Genomic DNA, 23,715 nt, shown 5'->3' with positions numbered 1-23,715 from the left:
TGTGTTTGTGTGTCCATGTCTAAGTGTTATATGTTATGCTCTTACCTTGTTACGCTATGATTCTTTTTTCTTGTCTTCCCTGCATATTTTATCATTGTTGTTGCTGAGGAACCTGCTGTCCACTGGACTGGACTACCATTCATTGGACATTGCAGCCAATCACTGGACTTATCTTTATCCCAATCATTTGGACTTTAAGGCGCCGGTCTGTATTGTTTTTCTTCTACCGATGACATCGGTGCTGTTGCTGGTCCTGTACCGAAGAGGGAATGAGTCGCTGTAAAGACTATACTGGTCGCAGAACCTGTGGAAGCAGACAACGTCCCTTACCTACGGATGGGTGAGACTTCCCCTCTTTTCCGCCAACAGGAGTCCGTTGCGGCCTACACCGATGTGGAGCCACCAGGCAGGACCCTGTTTGGAGAGTAGCCCGGTGACCTACTTCCGTTTTAATCGGAAGTGACGTCCTCACTGGAGTCTTTGAACTTGAGCCAGACAAGTGCTCTTGTGAGACTGTCGCAGGACATTGACATCACAAAGTTGGCATCTGTTGCCGTCCCCATTGTTTCTAACTCACCGCTGGCACCCACTGTGGTGAAGTTGGAACCCTTACCGCCAAGTGCCCCCTATTTTGTGGTACAATGCCCTGGCCATGGACATTGTGTCTCGGAGGTTGCTCCGCCATCTTCAGCCCCTGTTTTTTTTCCCAGAGACACCTGTATTTTTTTTCCCAGAGACACCTGTATTATGTGCCCTATCGCTACACCTGGTGATATTGGGTGCATTTCTGTTGATCCTGTTATCCCACGTTTGTATTGTCTGCATTCCACAGTGACACCGTGTGCCCTGGATTGTCCTCTCATATGCGGGATTGGTCCTATGGGAGGGGGGATAGTGATACAGATGAATCCGAATGTACCATGCCTATGTTATCTTGTAACAAAAGATCCTCATCTAGAGGATCGTTTGGGTCCTATAGGGATTGCTCTAGGTCCACATCTCATCTATCTGATACCTCTTGGGTATCTTCTCAAGTACACAACCGACCTTTAGGGCCAAGACCTAAATCTTTGTCCAGGAAACCCCTTAAATCGTTGGACCCCATGTTTCAGGGTTATGCCCATGATATAAAATACACTAGGTTTGTGTTGATCAGTGGTTCAATAGTGGATCACTGGTGGGAAGAAGCTGCATTCTCTCCAGACGAATCGGCTGAGGCTCTCCGTAAGAGATAGGGGGAGATTAATCTGAGTGTCCGAATACCTAAGGGCCCCTCTATACTGTATCAAGAGTTGGACCCTAATGACCCAGGGTTCTGGGTATTACCTGGCCAGGGACCTGGTCATAAGGTCCTGAGGCTTAGCCGAGCTGATCGGGCCATAAAGAACAGATATCGTCAGTCCCATAGCTATAATTTCCCTTACGTGCCAGAACCTGTTATGCATTAAATAGAAGATCACCGGCATGAGTGTCTTAAGCTGGCGGTCACTGATTATTTACAGTCCAAAACTAGTTACACAGAATTTGTGACTGAGTCTAATATTTGTGCTATCATGAGGGAATAGCTCATAAGGACATGTATATATATGGACAGAGTGGAAATTCGCCAACAAGCGGGTGCCCATAAGGCAGGGGTCTCCAAACTCAGTCCTCGAGAGCCACCAACAGGCCAGCTTTTCAGGATATCCTTGATTCAGCACAGGTGGCTCAATCAATGGCTCAATTGAAGACTGAGCCACGGATTGAGCCACCTGTGCTAAAGCAGGGATATCCATAAAACCTTGCCTGTTGGTGTCTCTTGAGGACTGAGTTTGGAGACCCCTGCCCTAAGGTATACTCTGTTTGGGTGAAGGACTTTGAGGGATGGGCTACTAAGAAGCCTGATCCAAAGTATTATAAATAGTGTTTTGCATTCTGTTGGTTAAAGAGTAATAGTATATATCATCGCTGTAGTCAGTGGATGATTTGTTTTTTGTTGATTATAACATGTATGGTTATGTGTAACCTATGTTATCTTTCAGGTCCAAGACTGATAGATGGTGCACTAAATTTGGTCCCATGCGAGGGCGTTAGGCATTTCATCCAGGAGAGAATGTAACATGGTCTGTATCTTCTGGCCTATCTCTCCTCCCTGTCATGTAACTCCTAGCAGTTTAGGCTATGACAGGTTAATCTATGGGCTTTTTGACCCCCCCTCATGCCCCTCTTATGAGTGACAGAAGTGTGGTGGTGACTCATTACCTGTGTAAGCCTATCTGGTATAGGTATAGACCATGAGCCCACCCCTTCTGGTTCCTCCTAGGAGGGAGTGGCAAATTTAGTCAGGCCTGCTCTGGAGGAGTAAGAGAGAGCAGTAGAGCTCTATTCCTTGGTGGGATGAGCGTGCTCACTCCCAGCCTCTGTGCTGGGGGAACATCTGCTTCAACTCGACCAGAGGCAGTCACCATCCAGAGGCCTGGGACCTGAGACTCTGCATCACTGTATGGAACCATCTGCAGTGGGTGCATGCCATGCAATAAAGACCCTTGTTCATTACAATCCTGTCTAAGTATCAGTCCTTGGGCAGGAGGGCGACGTGTGCAATAGTGGGGGCTGATCTCTGGACACCCTGGAGCCCACTATGGCTGGAAGCGCTAACACCAGGAGAACTATAGAAAGAACATAAGCCTGTCCTGATCTCCATACCAGCGCAGATCAAACTCAGCTCTTCAGACCCTAACAGGTATCCGCACCACACACAGTTAGGAGAATCTGTGCATCTCCCACTGGGGGGGTGGGGGAGGAACAGTGCTACAATTATAAATCCCTTTTCTTATATATTTTATTTTCTATTAGCTTATATGCAGGTTTTAGCACAGCTAAAGATCACAACTGCCACCAGCAGTCAGTCTATGTAAGGCCTATGTCAGTCTGTGCTTCCAGGAACAGAAATAATGTAGTTTTATTAAATTCTACAAGGACCACAGGAGCCTGTATTTCATATGCAATGACTAGTTTGACTGTTTGAACCCAAAAGACATGTACAGTATGTGGCAGTTTAAGTGACGATCCACTGATTTGTCCAGTCACCAATTATATGCAATTATTATTATAAAAGCACTTTCCTCCTATTATACACAGCAACAAATGTAGCTAACCTTACTGTCTCAGGTGCCGTTGCCATTTGTGGTCTCAGCACCAATGGATTATCGCTGCTCGGGGTCCCATTCAGGAGCACAGAGCTCCCGCAGTGTAATCATGGCAGACACTTTTTTTGGTGCCGTTGACCTTTTACTTCTTCGATCACGGTGCCAGTGACCACGAGTCTTGCTACATTTGTATATGGCCTCTGGTAACCTCCAATTGGATTTGTTTTGAAGTTAAGCTGCTGCAAACCCAAAAGTTTGCCAAACCCGAAATATATATATATATATATATATATATATATATATATATATATATATATATATATATATTTATATATATTTATATATATTTATATATATTTATATATATTTATATATATTTATATATATTTATATATATTTATATATATATATATATATATATATTTCGGGTTTGGCAAACTTTTGGGTTTGCAGCAGCTTAACTTCAAAACAAATCCAATTGGAGGTTACCAGAGGCCATATACAAATGTAGCAAGACTCGTGGTCACTGGCACCGTGATCGAAGAAGTAAAAGGTCAACGGCACCAAAAAAAGTGTCTGCCATGATTACACTGCGGGAGCTCTGTGCTCCTGAATGGGACCCCAAGCAGCAATAATCCATTGGTGCTGAGACCACAAATGGCAACGGCACCTGAGACAGTAAGGTTAGCTACATTTGTTGCTGTGTATAATAGGAGGAAAGTGCTTTTATAATAATAATTGCATATAATTGGTGACTGGACAAATCAGTGGATCGTCACTTAAACTGCCACATACTGTACATGTCTTTTGGGTTCAAACAGTCAAACTAGTCATTGCATATGAAATACAGGCTCCTGTGGTACTTGTAGAATTTAATACAACTACATTATTTCTGTTCCTGGAAGCACAGACTGACATAGGCCTTACATAGACTGACTGCTGGTGGCAGTTGTGATCTTTAGCTGTGCTAAAACCTGCATATAAGCTAATATATATATATATATATATATATATATATATATATCGGGATTGGTATATGTGTTCCGTACTCCGATATCGGAACAATGCTGTGTTGTATCTGAATCAAGAGAGCGAAAAGGTGCACGCGGTTCCCAAACAACTTGGAGTAGTGTCCCAGGGGAGTGTATTCCTCCTGCAGCGCGATATTCTCCCGTGATCAGCGGGGTAGCATACAAAAACAAAAATAGAGCGCCAACAGGAAAGCATAGTCAATATAGCTTGATAAAATTTTATGTAAAATATAAACAAGTTAAAAACACACATACCAAAGGGTCATAATGTATTCACCACCCCTAACGGACGGGCAAGAAGCACAGCCGGATGGTTAGGGTATGAGATGGAAATGTTCCAATGTCCCAGACAAAGTCCTCGATTGTGGATGATGGAAGTAACCGCAGACTCTGGGCTGCCGTAGCTGGCGTCCTCATGGGTGGGGGGATGGTGATGCCTGACACCGGCTGTGCCCTTTGCCCATCCATTAGGGGTGACGAATACATTGTGACCCTTTTGTATATGTGAAAAAAAGAAGAAAAACTAGGAGCAAAGCAAAAAGGAGGAGAACTGGAGGAAAAATTGAACGTGGGGCGCTCCTGTTGGCTGCCTCTCGCGCGCTATCACTGCGCATGCGCAAGCTTCCCTGGTGACCACCGCATAAAGAGGTTCACTGCGCATGCGCAAACTCATGCGAAATGGCGGCGCCCTGCCGCCCTGCTTCGGGAGCGCCGGGAGTCCTCGCAATGCGATCGCGGCCATAGCAACGGGCCGCACGCGTCCCCGGCAACCCCCCGAAGCAGGATCCTACTGCCCCCACTCTTACAGCCGCCCGACGGGACCGCCATTGGGCTCGGCGGCACCTGCGATCGCCGGCAAGGTGAGGGGGGGCGACATGCAGGGAAAACACGGCTATAAGCATATAACAAGCAAATTCACAAGAAATGTTTAAGATCCCATTCCGTATTAATTCCTGAAGGGAATAATGTATCTAAAGAGTGGATCCAAAACATCTCGCGTTGATTAAGTAGTTTTAATCTATTACCACCTCTCACAGGCATAGAAACCAACTCCACTGCTGAAAACTGAAAGCTTGATAAACTGCCTAAAGGGCAATCAGTGAAATGTTTCGAAACAGGTAACATCAGGTCTTTTCTTTTGATAGACCGAATGTGTTCCATAATCCTGTTTTTTACAGGATGTATGGTACAGCCCACATATCCATGGCGTAGTGCGAAACGCGTAGAGGTCACGACAGGTCATCCTGCGCGTGTTGCTGATGGGCTGAGACGGCGCCTGCAAGAAGCCCAGGTGGTGGTTCCATCTCTGCAGTGACGTGATCCGGATCTTAATACGTTTGCCGCGGACCCGCCTTTGGCTTCAGTGTGAGTCTCCGTCTCCCCTGCCAGTCTTAGATAGTTGTTTAATTATATATCAGTCAATTCAGGATCAATTCAGGATCAATTGTTCTGTTTTATTCATATTACACTGTCTCTTCAATTCCGTTTTTTATTTTATTGTGTGTCATGCTGTTAATGGATTTAGAGTAATTAATGTATAACCTAGGGTTCATGTTCATTGTAACTGAACCTAGCTGTGTGACCTTTTATAACTGAGGTGGGGTTGGATCCCCTCAGTGAAATGTTTATTAATAAATTATATTATTTTAATCCCTTGTGCGCATTGTGTGCACTTTTTTTTTCTTGTATTCCAGGGTGCCCCCCCCCCCCCCTTTTGGGGGGATCACCTTGTTTTGGGAGCTGTTCGGGGAGACGCTCCACACACGTGCAGGAATTGGACTTTTATTCCAATACTTCATATACCTGCAGCACGAGCGCTGAACATTCTATATTATCTGCATTTAGGATGATATTGATCAGATGATCTCATTATTAAGTCTATATTTTATATGGTTCTCTGTTGCCCTCTGGGGGGTTGTTCCTGTTTTACTAGAGTTATGCATTGTTCTGATTCATTTTTTATGTATATGTGCATGACAAAATAATATGTTTTAGCCTTACAGTTTCTGATATTCTCGTTCATTTTCTAGTATTGATCTTTACAGGTGTTTAGACTATCTTGAATCATGTGAGGTATTCAATTTCAGGATTAGATATTTATGATGTCCTGAGTGATTATTAACTTCATTATATTCTGATATGATATATTGATTTAAGGTTAATTAGTTATGTATACCGTTATTGGTTACTGCTGATTTATTGTATAGTTTTACGCCTGTATTATATGGTTCCACAGATGATATGTATGTGTTTATTGAATTGTTTGGATTTTTTGGTCTTTTTTAACATGTTTCTTTAAATGTATATTATGTCTTTGTGGTTCCCCACCTTCAGGATACTTTGCCTCCTCCCTGTGTTTCCCTTTCATAGGGGTTTTGTGTCCAGGGGTTTTGTTTTACCTGGGCACAGGTAGGCGGTGCTTTCTGGGGGTGGAGACTATAAAGAGATTGTTTTAGACCATTGAAACTATTCTTTGATAAAGCGCACCATGCGAGAAATGCGTTAGAGGTTTCTCTTTTTAATTAGTTATGTCTCATTAAATAAATGTTTGTTATTTTTTCAATTTTGTCTCCAGTTCTCCTCCTTTTTGCTGTGCTCCTAGTTTTTTTTCTTTTTTTCATCTGTTCCTGCTTACCTGTGGATGCACGCAGTTTATACTGGAGATCCTGACTTACCTGGGATTGGATCGTGAGTACACCGTCCATTGTCTGTTCACTGCTGTTTTATCACTAAGGGTAGTCTGGTTGTTGTTGCGAGGGTCTGCCGGTTCCCGTTGGGGGACCCCACAACCACCGCTCCCAGCTGGTTCCCACTATATGTGATCGCCTGAAGGGCTTACTTCATTACAGTGGCAGCAGTTCCTGCATTATAGGTTCAGTCTCCGGTATCTACAGGGTTACTTATTATTTACAAGCCTCCGCGTGATGCACGCTGTATTTAGGGCTAGTAGCGCCGGGCCCTGAGGTTTATTCTTCTACTCTGCCTTTTGTATGTAGCTCTCTTACCCCTTTATGGGAAGAGTCCACTGATGCTGATATTACCTGTTGCCTCACAGAGACCTGAGCCTCTGCCACTGAGAGCCTAGGATACATATTAGCTACTAGGTGACAGCGCCTCCACCTGTACGGGATCCCTAGTGTTGGGGATGACCCCGTGCAGGAACAAATAATAGTACCACACAGCAAATAACAATAACCTTTACTAATACGATATGCAAACAGTCTTATACTGTAACAGGATTACCAATATGAAATAACCCACCCCTCTAGAAGTTCAACTGGCCTACGCACCTCGCAGGGGCGCAACCCACCACCGTGTTCCCACACCGTGTCCTGAATACTGTACGGGCCCTTGGCCACTCTCTCACATAAGTGTCCCCAAGTAGTTCCCCCACCTTTTAAGCGTGATCCGTACGTGGCTGTACAATGTTGGTGCACTTTGTGGAACGATACCTGCCCGCAGAATATGACAGGGTCTCCGTCCAGGCCAACGTCTTCATCCGCCACCGCGTGGGGTGAATTCCGGCGTGGATAATATCACCGTGTGGGGTGAATTCCGGCGTGGATAATATCACCGTGTGGGGTCTACGTCGTTGGTGGTGTTCTGATCCCAGAACCCACCTTGCAGGGCTGCGCTGCGTCGCACTGTGTCCCTGACTGTCAAATAGATAAAGGGTAGAGTCCCTACATAAGGGTCTGTCTCTAAAGCAATCACTGCTTTAATTGGTGACTCGGGGCCTAACTGGGGCCTTGGGGACACAGTCTGGCCTAGCTCAGAGGAGTACCACTCCCTGGACACTACCTGACTCTTTGCTGTCCCTCTTCCGACTGACGTGCTCCTCCAGCGCGCGAAATATATCTTTTCTGTGTGCAGGGAATTGGAGCCGCGCTATTGGCTCCCTGGCGTTCTGTTTGGGGTGCCCCTATGTACTATGGGGCTTGTAGTTCCCCCTGGTGCCTCTATGTAATGGCCGCCGCTCCCTGCCGTGCCTCTGCGCACTCCTAAGCTCCTAATGGCCGCAGCACTACACTCTCTCACTGCGCATGCGCGACCAAACAACAATGGCGGCGCCCTGCAGCGAGAGCCACCGGGAGTCCCTGGCAATCAATCTTCCTCCCGACACCGCACTGGCATCCACTCGCATTGCCGAAGATGCGCGCACTCCTCGCACACGCGCCCGCACCTTCCCCCACCCGGCCGCCCCCATCCGAGCACCGCAGAGGTGAGTATGGAGAGTGAGGGGGGGTGCCGACACAGAGGGGGTATCTGGCTACATGTATATGTGAGTTTTTAACTTGTTTATATTTTACATACAATTTTATCAATGTAAATTGACTGTGCTTTCCTGTTTGCACTCTATTTTTGTTTGTTTTTTGTATATGAATCATGCTGTTCCCTACCATTACTGAAGATGTACCTTGTTAAAGGTTCTCGGCTGCAAAACTGAGGCAAAATCAGTGCAAAAGAACTGCATTCAATGTTTTTTCTTTGATAAATATATTGATGTGTTTGCACTGGTGTAGCCCCAGTTCTGAAACCAGAAAATTTTATCTAATAGAATGTCCTGTATATTTACAAACATATTTATCACAGAGGGCAGAATTAAATTGAAAGTTTGCTGTTTTCTACATATGTGTTAAATCTCATTCACCTGATGCAGTATGTACAGAATAAACAATGTGCAGACATGATTGCTTGGTCATTGGGCTTTGGACCCTACTGTATGCTCAGTAAGGTATTTCTGCATGTGCCCTTTACTAACAGGTTTTTAAAACTGTATCTACTTTTAACCAGGTTTTATCTGTACTCTCTGCAACCTTTGGCCAGTAAACACAGAATAACCTTTTGTATACAGAACATGAATGAGTGCAATGGCAAGGTTTTTATTTGTGCTCTGCTTTCATGCACATTGTCTCTGCATTTTACAGTAGCTAACGCCTTTACTTTCCCCTAACAAGACATCTTTTTCAAAGTCATGGGGTTAGTAGTGAATGTAAAGAAATGGATAGAAGAGAACAAAGCATATTTTTCACCACCCGTGTGCAATAAACTTATGTAAGTACAAAATTGCTATTTTTTTCTGTTTAGACAATAACAATATAGTATATTTCATAGTTCAGATTTTAATTATTGTGTGTCTTCTGGCTGGTGACATTACATTCAAATACCACTCATCAGTAATATACTGTAAATCACCTTTAATGAGTTCTACTTAGTGTGAGCATTTGCGAATACAAATAGTATAATAGACAATAGCAGTGAAAGACCAAAGGACTTAGATAGAAGCAAAAATAGAACACGAACAGTGTACTGTATGTTTTTTCACATAACATGCACATGCTGTAAGATCATTTTAAGAATGGATATAATGCACATTTGTTATCAAACTGTATTTCCTTTTGATCAGAACAAGTTGAAGTGTTTGGAATAAGAGTGGTTTGTAACAATTTTTATAACACTATTGTTTGAGATTTCATTCCTTAGCATCATACCTTAGTTTATTCATTTGTTCTTGCTCAATAGCTTTTAAGTTGTTCTCTCATCTTAATATGACTTTGTATGGTATTATCTTATATAACCAAACCACTGACAGCAACCCTGTTTGTACAGCTCAACCCCGTTATAACGCGATCCGTTACAACGCGAATCCGCTTATAACACGATGCCAGCGTGGCTCCCAATTTTCGTGTTTATGAATACTTTACAACACGATTATTGGTGTCTTAAATACTTTATTGTGCAATGCATACAATTGTACATAATTTCTAACGCGATCCACTAATAACGCGATACGATTCTTTGGACCCCAAGCACAGCGTTATAAGAGGGTTGAGCTGTAATAGTAATTTAGCAGAGGTTAATGTATGTGCAGCAAGTTTACACGTGATGTATTTATTTTAATGCACATATTTTATTTGATACGTGATTGTCTCTACAAGTTCAGTGTGGGCCAAAGTTTCATGTGCACCAAATTTTCATTTGATTACTCTTCCTTTCTTGCTGTCTTCTATTGCTGTGGTTGCTTCAGTGTATGCCACATTACGGGCTCTATTCTATATCGTCCGATTCGACCTATTGGTCAGTGGGGATTTTCAGGCAAAAATGGTCCCAATGGCCTCTTTGGACAATGTAGAATGACCCACTAAAACATCAGTAAGTCAACCGCGATGAAAAAAAAAAACAAATACAGTATGCACTGTTTTAAGATAAATCAATTCTGAATTATATAAAATAAATAAATAAACTAATCATTGTTGAAAAAAAAATCACTTAATATAACAATGCATGAAAAAGTAGATTTATTACATATAATTTAATTTAAAAAATCTAAAAACTAAAATGTAACTGTAAGTGTGTGTGTGTGTGTATATATACATATATACACACACAAAACACAAAACGTAAGCGCACACTCTATACACTAAGCCTATAATGACAATAAAATTGTAAATAAAATTCAGTAGAAAGGCTATAAAACCCAGTAGAAAGGCTATAGGTAAATGGCTGATAATGTGGACAGAAAAAGAAATGTATATAATAAATAATGTACAATAAGAGATACCTAAAAAAATAATAATACAGATATGCAGCACTAAATAGATAAAAACACCAATATACACATCTAGTAAATAGTTACGTAGTTGATATTGAAACACACAAAAATGTAAAAAATTATATAAGAAATAACCAATTGTGTGTCCATTCAAAAAGACAATCCAATAAGTGTTATATAGTCAGATGCTATGACTCCGCTGCAGCCTCTCAAAGGATACACCACATCCAAGCAATATCTAGGGGGAAATGAAGAAGAAGAAGAGAGGCGCATGCCACATAGCGTAATTATGTCACAATTTATTAATTGACAATAATGGTAGTCTTTAAAAAACACACTCACAAGTGGAGCTAGATAAAAAGCATGTACTGTAGAGTAAATCGATCCCGAGGGAGATGATACTCATCTTCAGCTGATGCCTCCGCCGGGAAACCTCCTTGGCTCTCAGCCAAATCTTGTAAAAAACAAAGTGTCCTTCTGATAGAACTCCTTAACAAGCTCTCTCAAAGCAGAGTACCAGGATACATTAGTAGCAATATGTAACTGCATAAATGTCCCTTTTACCACAAAGTCCTTTGGATTGAGCTTGTATCTCAATACAGTGAACTCATGTGGTGAGGGAAGATGACGTCATACGTCGTAGCGTTCAATCCCTATGCATTTCGTCACTAATGTGACTTCATCAGAGGTTGCACGGAAGCCCACGAGGCTCACATTAGTTTATGTTAAGGAGTGCTCTGAGTTTCTGTGCTTGCGCCAGGCCATCTCCTTGGCTACCAGCAGACCCGCTAGTACTGCGCACGCGTCTTCCCTATGTTTCACATATCCCTGCAGGCAGGGCCAGTGAGCATGCGCCCTCCAGTCACCCTGATTACTCATCGATGCCCCGCGCCTACTTGCCGCATAGTTTCTAGGGACGCGTTGCTCCGAGCACCTCATAGACTGGTTAGTCCCATGACGCTGTGCCAGTGTGCATGTGCCCGACAGTTGCCTTGACTACATATTGACACCATTTCCCACTTGCCACTCAGTTAACAGGGACTCGTTGCTCCTAGCGCCTCACAGAACAGACAGCCCCATGATGTTAGTAAACAACTTAGCTTACATAAGCTCTTTTGCATATGATGTCACGTTTGGCGGGTTTATTGATTGTTTGATTGCTGAGTGGCCATTGGTTGCTGTGTCTCATCATGTATTACCTGGGTGTGTATATATATATATATGTGGCATTGTTCTCAGTCTCCCCCTGGATCTCCCTGAGGAAGGTCCCGTTTTTGGGGGACCGAAATGTTGGTCTATATGTAACCCTTTGTTTCACTGAATACATTTGTGTCATCACGTTATGCTTGAGTCCTGTCTCTTAATGCCTGTCTTCAGAACGGTATCGTATGCAAATATTTTCTAAATGGTACATTTTGGAGTACCAACTGCTGCTATTGATATATATATATATATATATATATATATATATATATATATATAGGGCTAGAGGATGACTCTGCAAGAGCAGATAGATACATTTCGCGGGCTTTGTTTTTATTGTGTTCCATGTGTTATACTGTTTAGGGTTTTAGACATCTCAGAGGTCATATATATGGTCACTGAATCTGAGCTGTAAAACTATTTGAGCTGAGGTGGGGTTGGATCCTCTCAGTATTATTTGTGTATTTTTATTAATAAATGACAATTACTTAATCTCTGGTGCGCATCTGTGCATTTTTCTTACTTTGTTTTTCAGGGTTTTCTCCTCCCTTTTATAGGGGGGGTCACCTTGAGGTGGGAGCTTTTGGGGAGACGCTCCATGCACCTGCAGCAAAGGGATTTTCCATATCTATCATCTGCAGCACGAGCGCTGAATATCCTTCTCTTTCTGCTTTCATCCTCTAGCCTTATTGACTCCCTGGTGTCATGTGGCTCTACCCCTGGGCATCCTGGGGGCTGATAGTCCTGTACTGCGCATGCGCGAGCTATCTGGGGGCCTCCCGCGCTATTGGGCTCCTGCGCATGCGCAACAACAATGACTATGGCGGCGCCCTGCTCCCCGAGCCGCCGGGACCCTAGCGATGCGACCGCGGCCTTAGCAACAGCCCGATCGCGTCCCCAGCAACTGGACGCATCTCGGAGGTAGCGCACGGCTCCCTGCTCCGGCCCCCACCCTTGGAAGCAGCCGTCGGGCCCGGCGCTGGCTCCGGCGGCACCCGCGACCGCACTGCTCCAAGGGAGGGGGGTCACCAGGAGCTGCTGGGGGCCAGGGCTACATATATATATATATATTTAAAAAAAACATACATGAGAGCACCACTATATATGGAACATCATGGATATACAAACTATATATAAAATAGCTGCTTATTGTATAGTATAATTCTATGCTACATCCAATTATAGATTTACGGAAAGTCTGTCAGCAAAAATAGAATTATGGGCTAAAACCATATGCAATTTCAGTAATAGAAATAACGACAAATCTGTCAACATACTTCCGGATATAAAGTTAGAATTGTGGGCTACACATATACACATATTTAAGCATTACTGACAGGACTAGATGTTTGATTAAAAGTTAAATCAACTCTGTACAGAACACATATATTCCAAGTGAATTACATTGAAATGCTCCCAAATCAATGTCAATATTCAGACCTCAGGGAGGATAGAGATTTCCATTGGAAAATCAAGGTTTCCTGCTGTGAAGCTTTCTTTACCCTATCACCACCCCTGTAATTCCTCTTAATATGTTTATGCCAAAATGTTTCAGCCTACTGTGGTCTTGTTGATGAAACTCTTTAAAGTGGTTTTATACACTATGTGTAATCAAGTCAATTTCAATAGTTCTGATATGTTCGGCGATACAAGTTGCCTCTTCAGATCAGCAATCTGAGACTCTAAAGATACCACCTGCTCACATTTCCCACAGCGGTATGCTCCCTGGAGCAGCTGCTCCAAATGCACATACATGGGGCAAGATGTGCGTTGAGTGGCATTCTCAATCCTGCTCCTTGTTACAATTATGGAGTATTAAGAGCTAACAAGCTACTGTACTTCTGTATACCTTGTTTCATCTTTATCTGGTTATAACTCCACACTTAATCCAACTGCACTTGAACCACACTGCAATTCACTCACACAGCTCAGTACTCTCAGGCTCAAGAATTCGTTACAAGCCTCTGTTTAGAGATAGACACACACACACACATACACACCATTCAGGTGTAATAGGTTAGCAATTAACTAACACACACCTACTGCAATCTCTCAAACCAGGCAAGTAAAAAAAAAAAAAAGTTTGTATTTCAAATCTACAGGAAATGACGTTTCAGTACATTGAGTCACACTATCTAGCAGACTCACTTATCTCATCGCAGGGTCCCTAAAATTAGTAATATCTCCCCTCAATCTGTGACAATATCTGAAACTTGCTGCCACCACCAAGGATCTTACTACTAGGGATCCTCAATCCCCTGTTTACTAGGAAGGAACAAATATGATTAACACACAAAAATCTATTGTAAAATGTGTCAGAAAATGCAGTTACTTCTAAAACGTGCAAGGTTCAATTAGAGCACAAAACTGTACTTATTGCATTTTGGCTTTAATCTTCTAAAGTAGTACAGTGCTTAGTTACAAAAAAATATGTTATAAGAAACATTCAGCATAATTTGCTGACAGTTTCATACACATAATTGGACAAGACAAACAGAGATTCCTTACATATATTACTACACATCAGGCTTCAGTTGGAAATATGAGAATTCCAGTGTCGTAGCATCAACAGTTCCTTTGTTGAATTCTAATTTGATATCCCAAAAGCGTGGTTTTTATCTTAAAAAAAAGCTGCATTGGAAACTGAATAAGCCCACCTTCTGGGGCGTGTCCTTAATTCCCCCTTATCACTTTAATGCAATTTTTAAGGCTTGGGGAGAGAAATTAGTTTTTTTATGTGTGTTAAAATACCATATAACTTTCTATTACCGCTAGAATAGTGCACCCCCTTCACTGTTGCATTTATATAATTAAAATACATGCGTGGACATCCATCTTGATAGGGGTAACTTTCATCTTGGAAGGTGAGATATGTATCTGATATGTAACATTGACCAAACCTGTTGTAAACAGTTTTGTTGGGTTTTGGCTAAATCATCCTACAATTCCAGATCAAGGTTCACTTAGATAACCCCTTACCCCTCTCCACCATAAACTGTTATTTAAACATGTGTAACCCTGTTTCCCCCACTCAATCTCACATAGGGTCCCCTAGGGGAAATACTGCTCTGGTTACATTGGTCTGGGTGGTGAATACCTGCAAGTAACAGGGGGCCCTGAGTCTCCCGCCGGATAGTAGAGGGGAAGAACAGGACAGGCTTCTGGGGTTGTGCCCAAATTCTACTTATAGGTGCAGCACCTCAATCTTGTGCAGCCCCCAGCTGTATGGGGTGAAGTCTCTGCAAAAGATCCTCTGCAAAGCTAAAGAACCTCAGTCTCAGGCCAGGAAGGTATAGGCAAAATGCAGCAGCTCTTTATTTGGTCTTCACTATTCAGCAGCAGTTCTCACCAGGTCTTCCCCCTCAGGAAGTCCCTGAACTGACTCCCAGCCAAGGGCACCAAGTGTGTTTCTAGTTCTTCCCCCATCCCCTGGTAGGATAGGAGGTATGGGTCTACCCACACTCCCCGGAGGGAGGGCCTCAAGCCTACTAGAGCCCTGGCAGCTTGGTACGGGTACCCTGTCTCTATCAAGGTAGAGACCAACTGACTAAACAGGAATTTACAGTACATTAAGTAAGCTCCAGTAGGCACCACCCCTGTGTCTCTAATTCGACACAGAGCCTGATCTCTGAGTCACAGCATGTGTGGGGAAATCCCATGATTGCTCCTGGCGACCTGCTTTTACCAGGTATTACTGCCAGGAGGAGGACAGAACTATAGCCCCAAAACTACTCAGGGCTACACATGTTTTGTTTGACTTACCAATAAATACCTAAGCCAGATTGACTTTACATCGAAGGAAAATATGTCTTTTAAAAATATACGTTATCTCTTTGTGTACCAGATTATTAAAATACTGAATATTTTAATGGTATTTTCTTGAAAGTTTGTGTACAATTCTGCTTCTCTGCCCTATTTTCTTTAATTTGCAGCAATTGTCTTTTTATTCAGTGACTGTAAACTTTCTTTCAGCCACCAAGAGAAAACCAAATAAAACTGCACACTTTCATGTGCTTTGCTTTTTCGTGCCCTCAATATACTGCATGACCCCTTCACATTTTAGAAAGAATATGAAAAACAATGATACGCAATGAACAGATGATATGTGCTTTTCTCTCTCTCCTTTTATGAGAATGTTTTATCTTCTAAATACCATGCATTTAAGAAGAGATGAGTATTTATAACTATACCTCCGTTAGAGCTAATTATACCTCTTGATATTGAATCGTATGAAAACTCTGTGATATGCTATGTTTATCAGTAAGTAAGATCAAGTTAGATACATCCCTACATAATTGAACTGAGTATTCCCTATATAGCCAGGTCCCCTCTGGCTCCCCAGACATTCGGTTCTCTCTCTCTCACTTGCAACAGCGTGAGGGCAGTTGCAGGGGTGATCACGTCACCGGGGGCTCCCGGCGACATCAGCTACAGGGCGCCGCCATCTTGTGTGCGTTTGCGCATACGTGGAAGTTCGCGCGCGTGGCGTATAGCCTCAGATGCGATATGGCAGCCATAACAGGGAGTGAGAAGAGACGCTCCATAGTCAGGGATATCCCCCAGTTCGCACATGCGCAGTTAGCAGCGGCGGCCATTACACAGCGTGCACGAGGCCCCAATGTTAAAGAGAGCCACCAAGGACTACAATTCCCAGCAGCCTCTGGGGACTGCACTTTCACCCTGGTCACAGGCAGCCAGACAGCCAATAAGGCTGACAGATTCTCATGCTGCAAAGTTGCAACAATGTTGTGTGATGACAGGGATTGTCAGTTAGAAGCTGGGACACAGAGAGGGGAGGGTGTTTTTTTGCAGAGAGGAAAGTAGCCTCCTGCACTAGGCCAGAAGTCTCCCCTGAGCCCCCAGCTAGGCCCTACTCACCTCAGCTTGTGGTTACCACAGGGACTCCCCTTAGACTAGGGACAGGGTCCTGTAGAACCTAGACAAGTGAGGTCCTGCCAGGAACCGTGACTATCCTGGCAAGTGCTGTGATGGTAATACATCCTCTGCAGTAGCAGAGATAAGAGACATTATAAAGGTGGATAACTCCATGCGGGAGCCACCCACCGTTGAGGCGGAGGCATCTTGGATCATCTCCCGGAGCAAGGGATTCCAAGCAAAGGTCATCTGCGCACCCGGTAGCAGGAGCAACGGGCAGGTATTATCCAAGTCACCAAGTGCACTTTATCTTAGTGGGCAGCGCTGTTCCACACGTTGGTGGGGTTGTGGGACTCTTGGGACTTTGGGTAAAAGGACTTTGGGGATACTGTGTAAGGAGGTTATAGCACAGTTAGGGGCAAGGTTATAGCTGCCAGCTAGAGGCAGAGGGTGGCATATATATCGTTGTGCATACTGATGATGTTGCACTGTGAAAGTATGATACTCTGTGTTGTGTTACTATACAATATGATGTGATGTGATGTTATTGTGTTATTTGCTCGTTCAGTAAACCTTTTAGCCATAACCCTGGTGTATGTGGTTTCTGGGTGGGTTCCTATGCTAGGCCCATTCTACATTCCTATAGAATCCTACATAGGTGGAGGCGCTGACCGACGAGAACGTTCCAGAGATTCACCCCAGGCTCTCACTAGAGGAGGCTCAGGCCTCCTGTGAGCCTGACAGGTATAACGCACCACACCAGGTAACATTAGGTTCCCCACACACACCCACTATATGCGATTGGGTGGGGGGGGGGAATACCCGTTACACCTATAAAGATCACTTTGGTCAGGATGATTTGGAACAGGTACATAAATCAAAAAAGAAAAGAGAAAGCCCCTTAATTATGTTGCACTCCAAACCACTTGGAACAAATGTACTGTAGTTGGCATCTAACCTTTCTTCACTCAGTACCTCCAGAAACAAATATCATTAAACGTAATGTTTATTTACAAATTAAAATAGATGACTGCATGCTATTACGGTTCCCGGTTAAAAAAACAATTATTTCCACAGGGATTAATAGATCATATATAGAGTATATTTCTTTGTAGTTTATAGAGTGAATGTGTATAAGATCCCGAGGCTTACACCACAGGTAACTTCTCAAGGTTTCTTGATGTGTATATATACACCATTTAAATAATTAGTTACAAAATCCTTGGAAATCCAAGTAGATACCAGTATACAGGGGATCCCATATTGACTCACCTAGGAAAGAGCGTTATATGAAATGTGTGTTGGTTAGTATCAGTCCACACTGATGATGTCATAGTGCCAAGGAGAGGAAATGCTTCTCGGTGGTGTCTTCTACACCTTATCAGTCCCTCAGTTAATTTCTCATTGACTCGCTTTGTAAGAAACGTTGTTATGTGAAACATGTGTCAATTAGGATTACATCATAGTGCCAAAGTGAGGATGCGCTTCTTGATGGTGTCTTCTTCACCTAGGAAATCCCGCAGTCAATCCCTCATTGAATTATCTAGGAAGAAACATTGTTACGCTAAACATGCCTCGGTTAGGGTCAGTCGCTTATGATGATGTCATAGTGCCATAGAGAAGACATACTTCTTGATGGTGTCTCCAACACCTTGCCAATCCCTCAGTCAATACCTCATTGAATTACCTAGGAAGAAGCATTGTTACGTGAAACACGTTTCGGTTTGGGTCAGTCTCCACTGATGACATCATTGTGCTAAGGGGAGGATGCACTTTTTCGATGGTGTCTTGTACACCTTGCAAACGTCCCCTATCTCCAATTCATATAACTGTTACATAGAGCCCCAATACTGGGGGTACTATAGGAGTTTGGACGCGCTTCTAAATGGTGCTACATGCACCTTGCGTCCCCCTTGTCCCAATTCTATCTGACTATTAGGTAATTTTAAACAGCACCCATGATCTCATGATTTTGTGTAGATGGTGGTGTGTGAATAAGCCCTTCGATACATATACATATTAACATAGAATTTTGACATATCCAGCATGGATAGCTTTGCAGTAAACTCTTTAGTATTCCCCAATCTTCCTTCATAAGCCATCTGTTCACTCCAGAATATCATCACTGTAGTGTCTCAATAAATAACCCTTCCGAGATCAGGGTTGATGATGAATATATGGTAAATGGGGAGTACTTGGCAAAAACTGCTTCTTTTAGCTGTCCTCCATTTCTACTTGATTTTATCTCCTTATTCCCTGTATACTGTATCTTCTTTTGTTTCCAAGTCTTTCTTTACTAATTATTTCAGTGTTATACACGAAACCGTGAGCAGTTACCTGTTGTGTATTCCTACTTGTCTTATACACATGAACTCTATAGGCTGCAGAGAAATATACTCTATATATTATCTACCTGTATTTCTACATTCTGTGGCCAGAATGGGTATTTTGAATTTGTAATTGGTACTGGTAATTGTGGTAGACATCTATTTTAATTTGTAATTAAAGGTTAAGTTTTAGTGATATTTTTTTCTAATAGTACTGAGTTAATAAAGCTTAAGTTCCAACTACATGTGTTACTAGTTGTATTGAGTGCAACATAATTAAGGGGCTTATTTTATTGGTTTTTGTTTTAGTGTTATCCCTTAAAGTGCAACTACCATTTATAATTCTGAGGTTCTAAACTCTTCGTGATTTGGAACAGGCTTGTGTTAAAATAAATCTTAATTCCAGACTTCATAAACTTGTACCCTACTCACATATACACATACTGTACTTAATTTAGAGAGGTGCAGCAGATGTGTGACCATAAAGGTAAACTTGATAGTACTCATGCATACCCACCATAAAAGCTAGCAAAAAAGTCTGGAATTCATCCGCATCATTCAAATATATTACTTTAGCAAATAGGGTTTGTATTCACACAATTTGGGTACAAAATGATCCGGCCATCCGACAAGATAAACACCAATTGATCTACCTGACTAAATATGTACCATTGTAAAATTAGCCTAGGTTCATTCAACTGCAATTTTGTTGCTTGAGGCACTATTGCATTGTGAAGAAAAAAATGTGAACAAGCGCTAAAGTCTAAATAACAACGTGTATACAATAACAAATATCTTATAATAAAGGAAGGCTGCCTGGTAATACTGCCAGTACTAACAGAAAAACGTGAAAAAGAAAAAGAAACCTGGCGCCAAATAATCAATGGAAAGTCCTGTATCCCTCATGGGGTCCGCACACTTGCTCGACAGGCCATGTAATGAAAAAAACACAAACAAAGATCATAGTGCAACACTGTAGGGTTAAACAGTTCTACACTATAAATCACATAAGACAGTGTGAAACCTAGCAACACTTAAAAATACTATTTATTAAAAGGGGCTATGCCATAAAATGGTACTAACAAATACAAAGAACCGCAGGTCATCCGGGATAGAAAAATTGGAGCCCTACTTACAAGCAGCAAGGCATAAACACGCGTTGTTAGGAACAAGTCCTCTAGGCGCTGATGAGGTCCTTGCAGAGTTTATATCTCTGCTCTGCCGCGACTCAAGTTCGAAACCGCCCTTCAGGTATTCACCGGAACAGTGCCGGTGACGGAGGCTAGTTAGCAGGGTCCACAGCTCTACACCACGTGTGGCCGCTCACCCCACTTCCTCCTCCGGTTGCACAGGATGTCTCAGCGCGCCCGCGCGCGAGTGTGCCCGTGACCTTAAAGGGACAGCTGATGTTTTCCAAATGCCGGGAGCTGGCAATTGCAGAAAGGCTCCAAATTCGAATGTCCATAAACGTCCAGTACCAACCAGTGAGTGACTATGTCACCTGCCCTACGCGTTTCGTAGACGTTATTCTACTTCCTCAGGGGCTACAAACAATGATATTAGGTGACATACTAATATACCCTAACCAATTAAAAATTAATTGACCATTTAAAGCTATATAGCCTGCATGTCATTAATATCAGATCGCTATGTCTCACACTAATAAAACAAACATACAATACATAAAAACAACAGCACATGTCTATATGTCATAATATTATCCTGACTTAGTGTATATATATACCAAACAATGGCCAAAGGATATTCAAACAGTCTCCAAACCTTTAATTTGAAACTACACAGATTCCCATTACCTGCAATTGAACAGAAACAGACAGGTGAGGTGATACCCTACTAGCTCTGGTAACTCCTATTATACATCACTAATTAAATCACACTGATCGTTGTTTAACCACTTCACTTACTCAAAAATGAACCCAGCTCAAAATCAATATTGAGCCCATTTGGGGAAAGAGTCTTGAGTTCATAAATCCAAAAGGCCTCCCGTCTATTGATGTGTTGGATATTATCACCACCTCTCCAATTAGGTGTACACAATTCAATAGGTTGACAGACAAGGCCCTTGGGATTTTTGTCATGATGTACTAAAAAGTGGTGGGACACACTATGTGTTGTTAAACCCTTCTTTATATTGTAGACGTGTTCATACATACGTCTTTGAAAGGTACGACCTGTGCATCCCACATATTAATGAGGCACTATTGCATTGATACTCTCATAGAAGTCAATATCACCAGTGCCTCTCAATTATGTTAGGGTTCTTAGAATTGCTATAATTTATTTATAATGTGCCAACAGTTTCAGTAGTGCAATTGCAGTGGGAAAACAAAAACAATTAATGTTCAGCATAGATATTTGTGGCCCAGCTAAAGATTAGCTCTCAATGCAGACAGGGGGCATGCTCTTTAGGAAATGATTATTGGGTACAGGGCTTGTTGTATTTTAACATTTGATATTATTTCTTTGCAGGCATAATAATCAGCTCAAAGTAATGTTTGTGGGCGGTCCCAACCAAAGAAAGGATTATCACATTGAAGAGGGTGAAGAGGTAATAATGCCATGACAATAACTTCTGCATCCTGTTCTCTGCAGTATTACAATTAACGTACACTAGTCACAGAATACTCTTGGCCAACAATGAGAACAGAAATAGATATTGAATGGCTTTCAAACAGCTGAACTGTTTCTGTCAAGTATCTGTAATAAACAAAATGAGTCACATTATAAAATGTTATTTATGGATAGACATTCAATAGGTAACTAAAATGTTTGCATTTGTGGTCAAATTGTATGTTACCACCATGACATTTTTTAAGATAGACAAAAAAAATAATGGTATTGGTCCCTTTTTTCATATGAAAAAAACTAAATGATTGGACCAGCACACAGTTTACAGCAGGCCTGTACAACTCCAGTCCTCGAGGGCTGCAAACAGGCCAGGTTTTTAGAATATCCCTACTTCAGCACAGCTGGCTCAATTAGTGGCTCAGTATGAGCCCTAGGGTAGCCCCACAGAGAGATCAATAGAGGAGGAGGTGTTAGCAGAAGAGACACTGAAAGTACGATGGGAGAGGTAGGATGAGATCCAGGATAGAGCTTTGTTCCGAATACCAAGAGAATGGAGAATGTGAAGGGGAAGAGGGTGGTCCACGGTGTCAAATGCTGCAGAGAGGTCGAGTAATATGAGCAGAGTGTAATGACCTCTGTCTTTGGCAGCATGGAGGTCATCAGTTATTTTAGTGAGGGCTGTTTCCGTGGAGTGAGCAGTGCGGAAGCCAGATTGTTGAGGTTCTAGGAGAGAATAGGTGTTAAGAAAGTGGAGCAAGCGAGAGAATACAAGACGTTCAAGGAGTTTAGAGGCAAAAGGCAGGAGGGAGACAGGTCGATAGTTAGAAAGACAGGTAGGGTCAAGCTTGCTGTTTTTGAGTAATGGTATAACTGTTGCATGTTTGAAGGAGGATGGAAAGGTTCTAGAGCAGAGGGAGGACTTAAAACTGTGTGTGAGCGTAGGGATTAGAGTAGGACCAAGAGGTTTTAGGAGATGGGAGGGAATGGGCTCAAAAGAGCAAGTGGTAGAGGGAGAAGAGGCGATCAACAGCGACACATCCTCCTCTGAGACAGTGGAAAAAGAGTCAAGGAAGGCAGGAAAAGAGTTAGGAAGAGGTGTAGGATGGGAGGAAGCACACAATGCTTCCACTGCAGTCAGGGATTCTGGGTAATGGCATGCAAATGAGTTCTTACAGTGAGTCCTTCTTTACTTCTTATCAATTTTAAAATGGACCCTTATAAACTTGTGTCTGATGTATTACACAGCTTTTTCAGTAAGGCCTGGGTAAAATACATGTGTGTGCTTATTTGAATGTCATTACCCAGAATACCTGGCTGCAGTGGAAGCATTGTATGCTAAGAGATAATAGGGAAAAGCAGGTTTGCAGACATAGCAACACAAAGAATGAAGCGCTCCCAGTGATAATACTACTGGAAATTTTAATAGTGACATCAATAAATAAAATTCATTAATAGATTGTTTGCTGATATATGAATGATAATGATACACAAAACGTGTGTTTCAGCTCCATACTGAATGCAGACTTTGTGTTCTGTCATCTTTGTCAAATGCAGATTTCTTTGGGTCAGTGGAGCACAAGAAGTTGCCCAAAAATAAATGAAAATATTTATAATTAAGTACAGGTATAACATTGAAAATGTGTGAAAGCGTCCCAATCTATGCACTCATATGGGTTCAGATATAGACGTGCATTTGTTAAGTGTCTTTTAGTCTGAACTTGGATGTTTTCTCTCACTCTTAAGGTCCTCACTGACGTCGAGATTTTACAGCTCCCTCAAATAAAGAAAGCAGAGCACAGTGTGGCACGTAGATGAAATATATTAAAAACAAAATCATGTGGCAATCCCACTCACATTTGGTAGATAAAAGATTAGCCTATAGTGCAGTTTTACAGCGGAATCGCAACGGTATGTAGCTTACAGATGCAGCGGCCGTTATTGAAACAAATTACGGCGCCATTTTCGTGTGCGCTGCTGTACTCCACATGGCATTAATGCGGCCAATCGCC

At 42.5% G+C, this 23,715-nt stretch overlaps 1 protein-coding gene across 3 annotated transcripts in view; it reads left to right on the top strand.

The window, feature by feature from the left end:
* The first annotated feature begins 5,365 nt into the window (after positions 1 to 5,365).
* The window catches only part of HAAO (3-hydroxyanthranilate 3,4-dioxygenase), a 56,494-nt gene continuing 38,144 nt past the window's right edge, over positions 5,366 to 23,715 (top strand). Inside the window, exons 1-3 of one of the 3 annotated variants that reach the window (XM_075595757.1) lie at positions 5,366 to 5,524; positions 6,735 to 6,847; positions 21,608 to 21,686. In XM_075595757.1, the coding sequence (XP_075451872.1) occupies positions 6,801 to 6,847; positions 21,608 to 21,686 (126 nt within the window). In that variant the 5' untranslated portion in view covers positions 5,366 to 5,524; positions 6,735 to 6,800. Of the gene's footprint in view, positions 5,525 to 6,734; positions 6,848 to 8,976; positions 9,215 to 21,607; positions 21,687 to 23,715 lie in introns of those variants that run through there. The other 2 variants (XM_075595758.1, XM_075595754.1) reach the window with 2 other exon arrangements.

The sequence above is a fragment of the Ascaphus truei genome, chromosome 4 (genome assembly GCF_040206685.1).
Source record: "Ascaphus truei isolate aAscTru1 chromosome 4, aAscTru1.hap1, whole genome shotgun sequence".
NCBI lineage: Eukaryota > Metazoa > Chordata > Amphibia > Anura > Ascaphidae > Ascaphus > Ascaphus truei.
The sequence above is the reverse complement of the archived record's forward strand: the minus strand, read 5'-3'. Positions and strand labels throughout refer to the sequence as shown.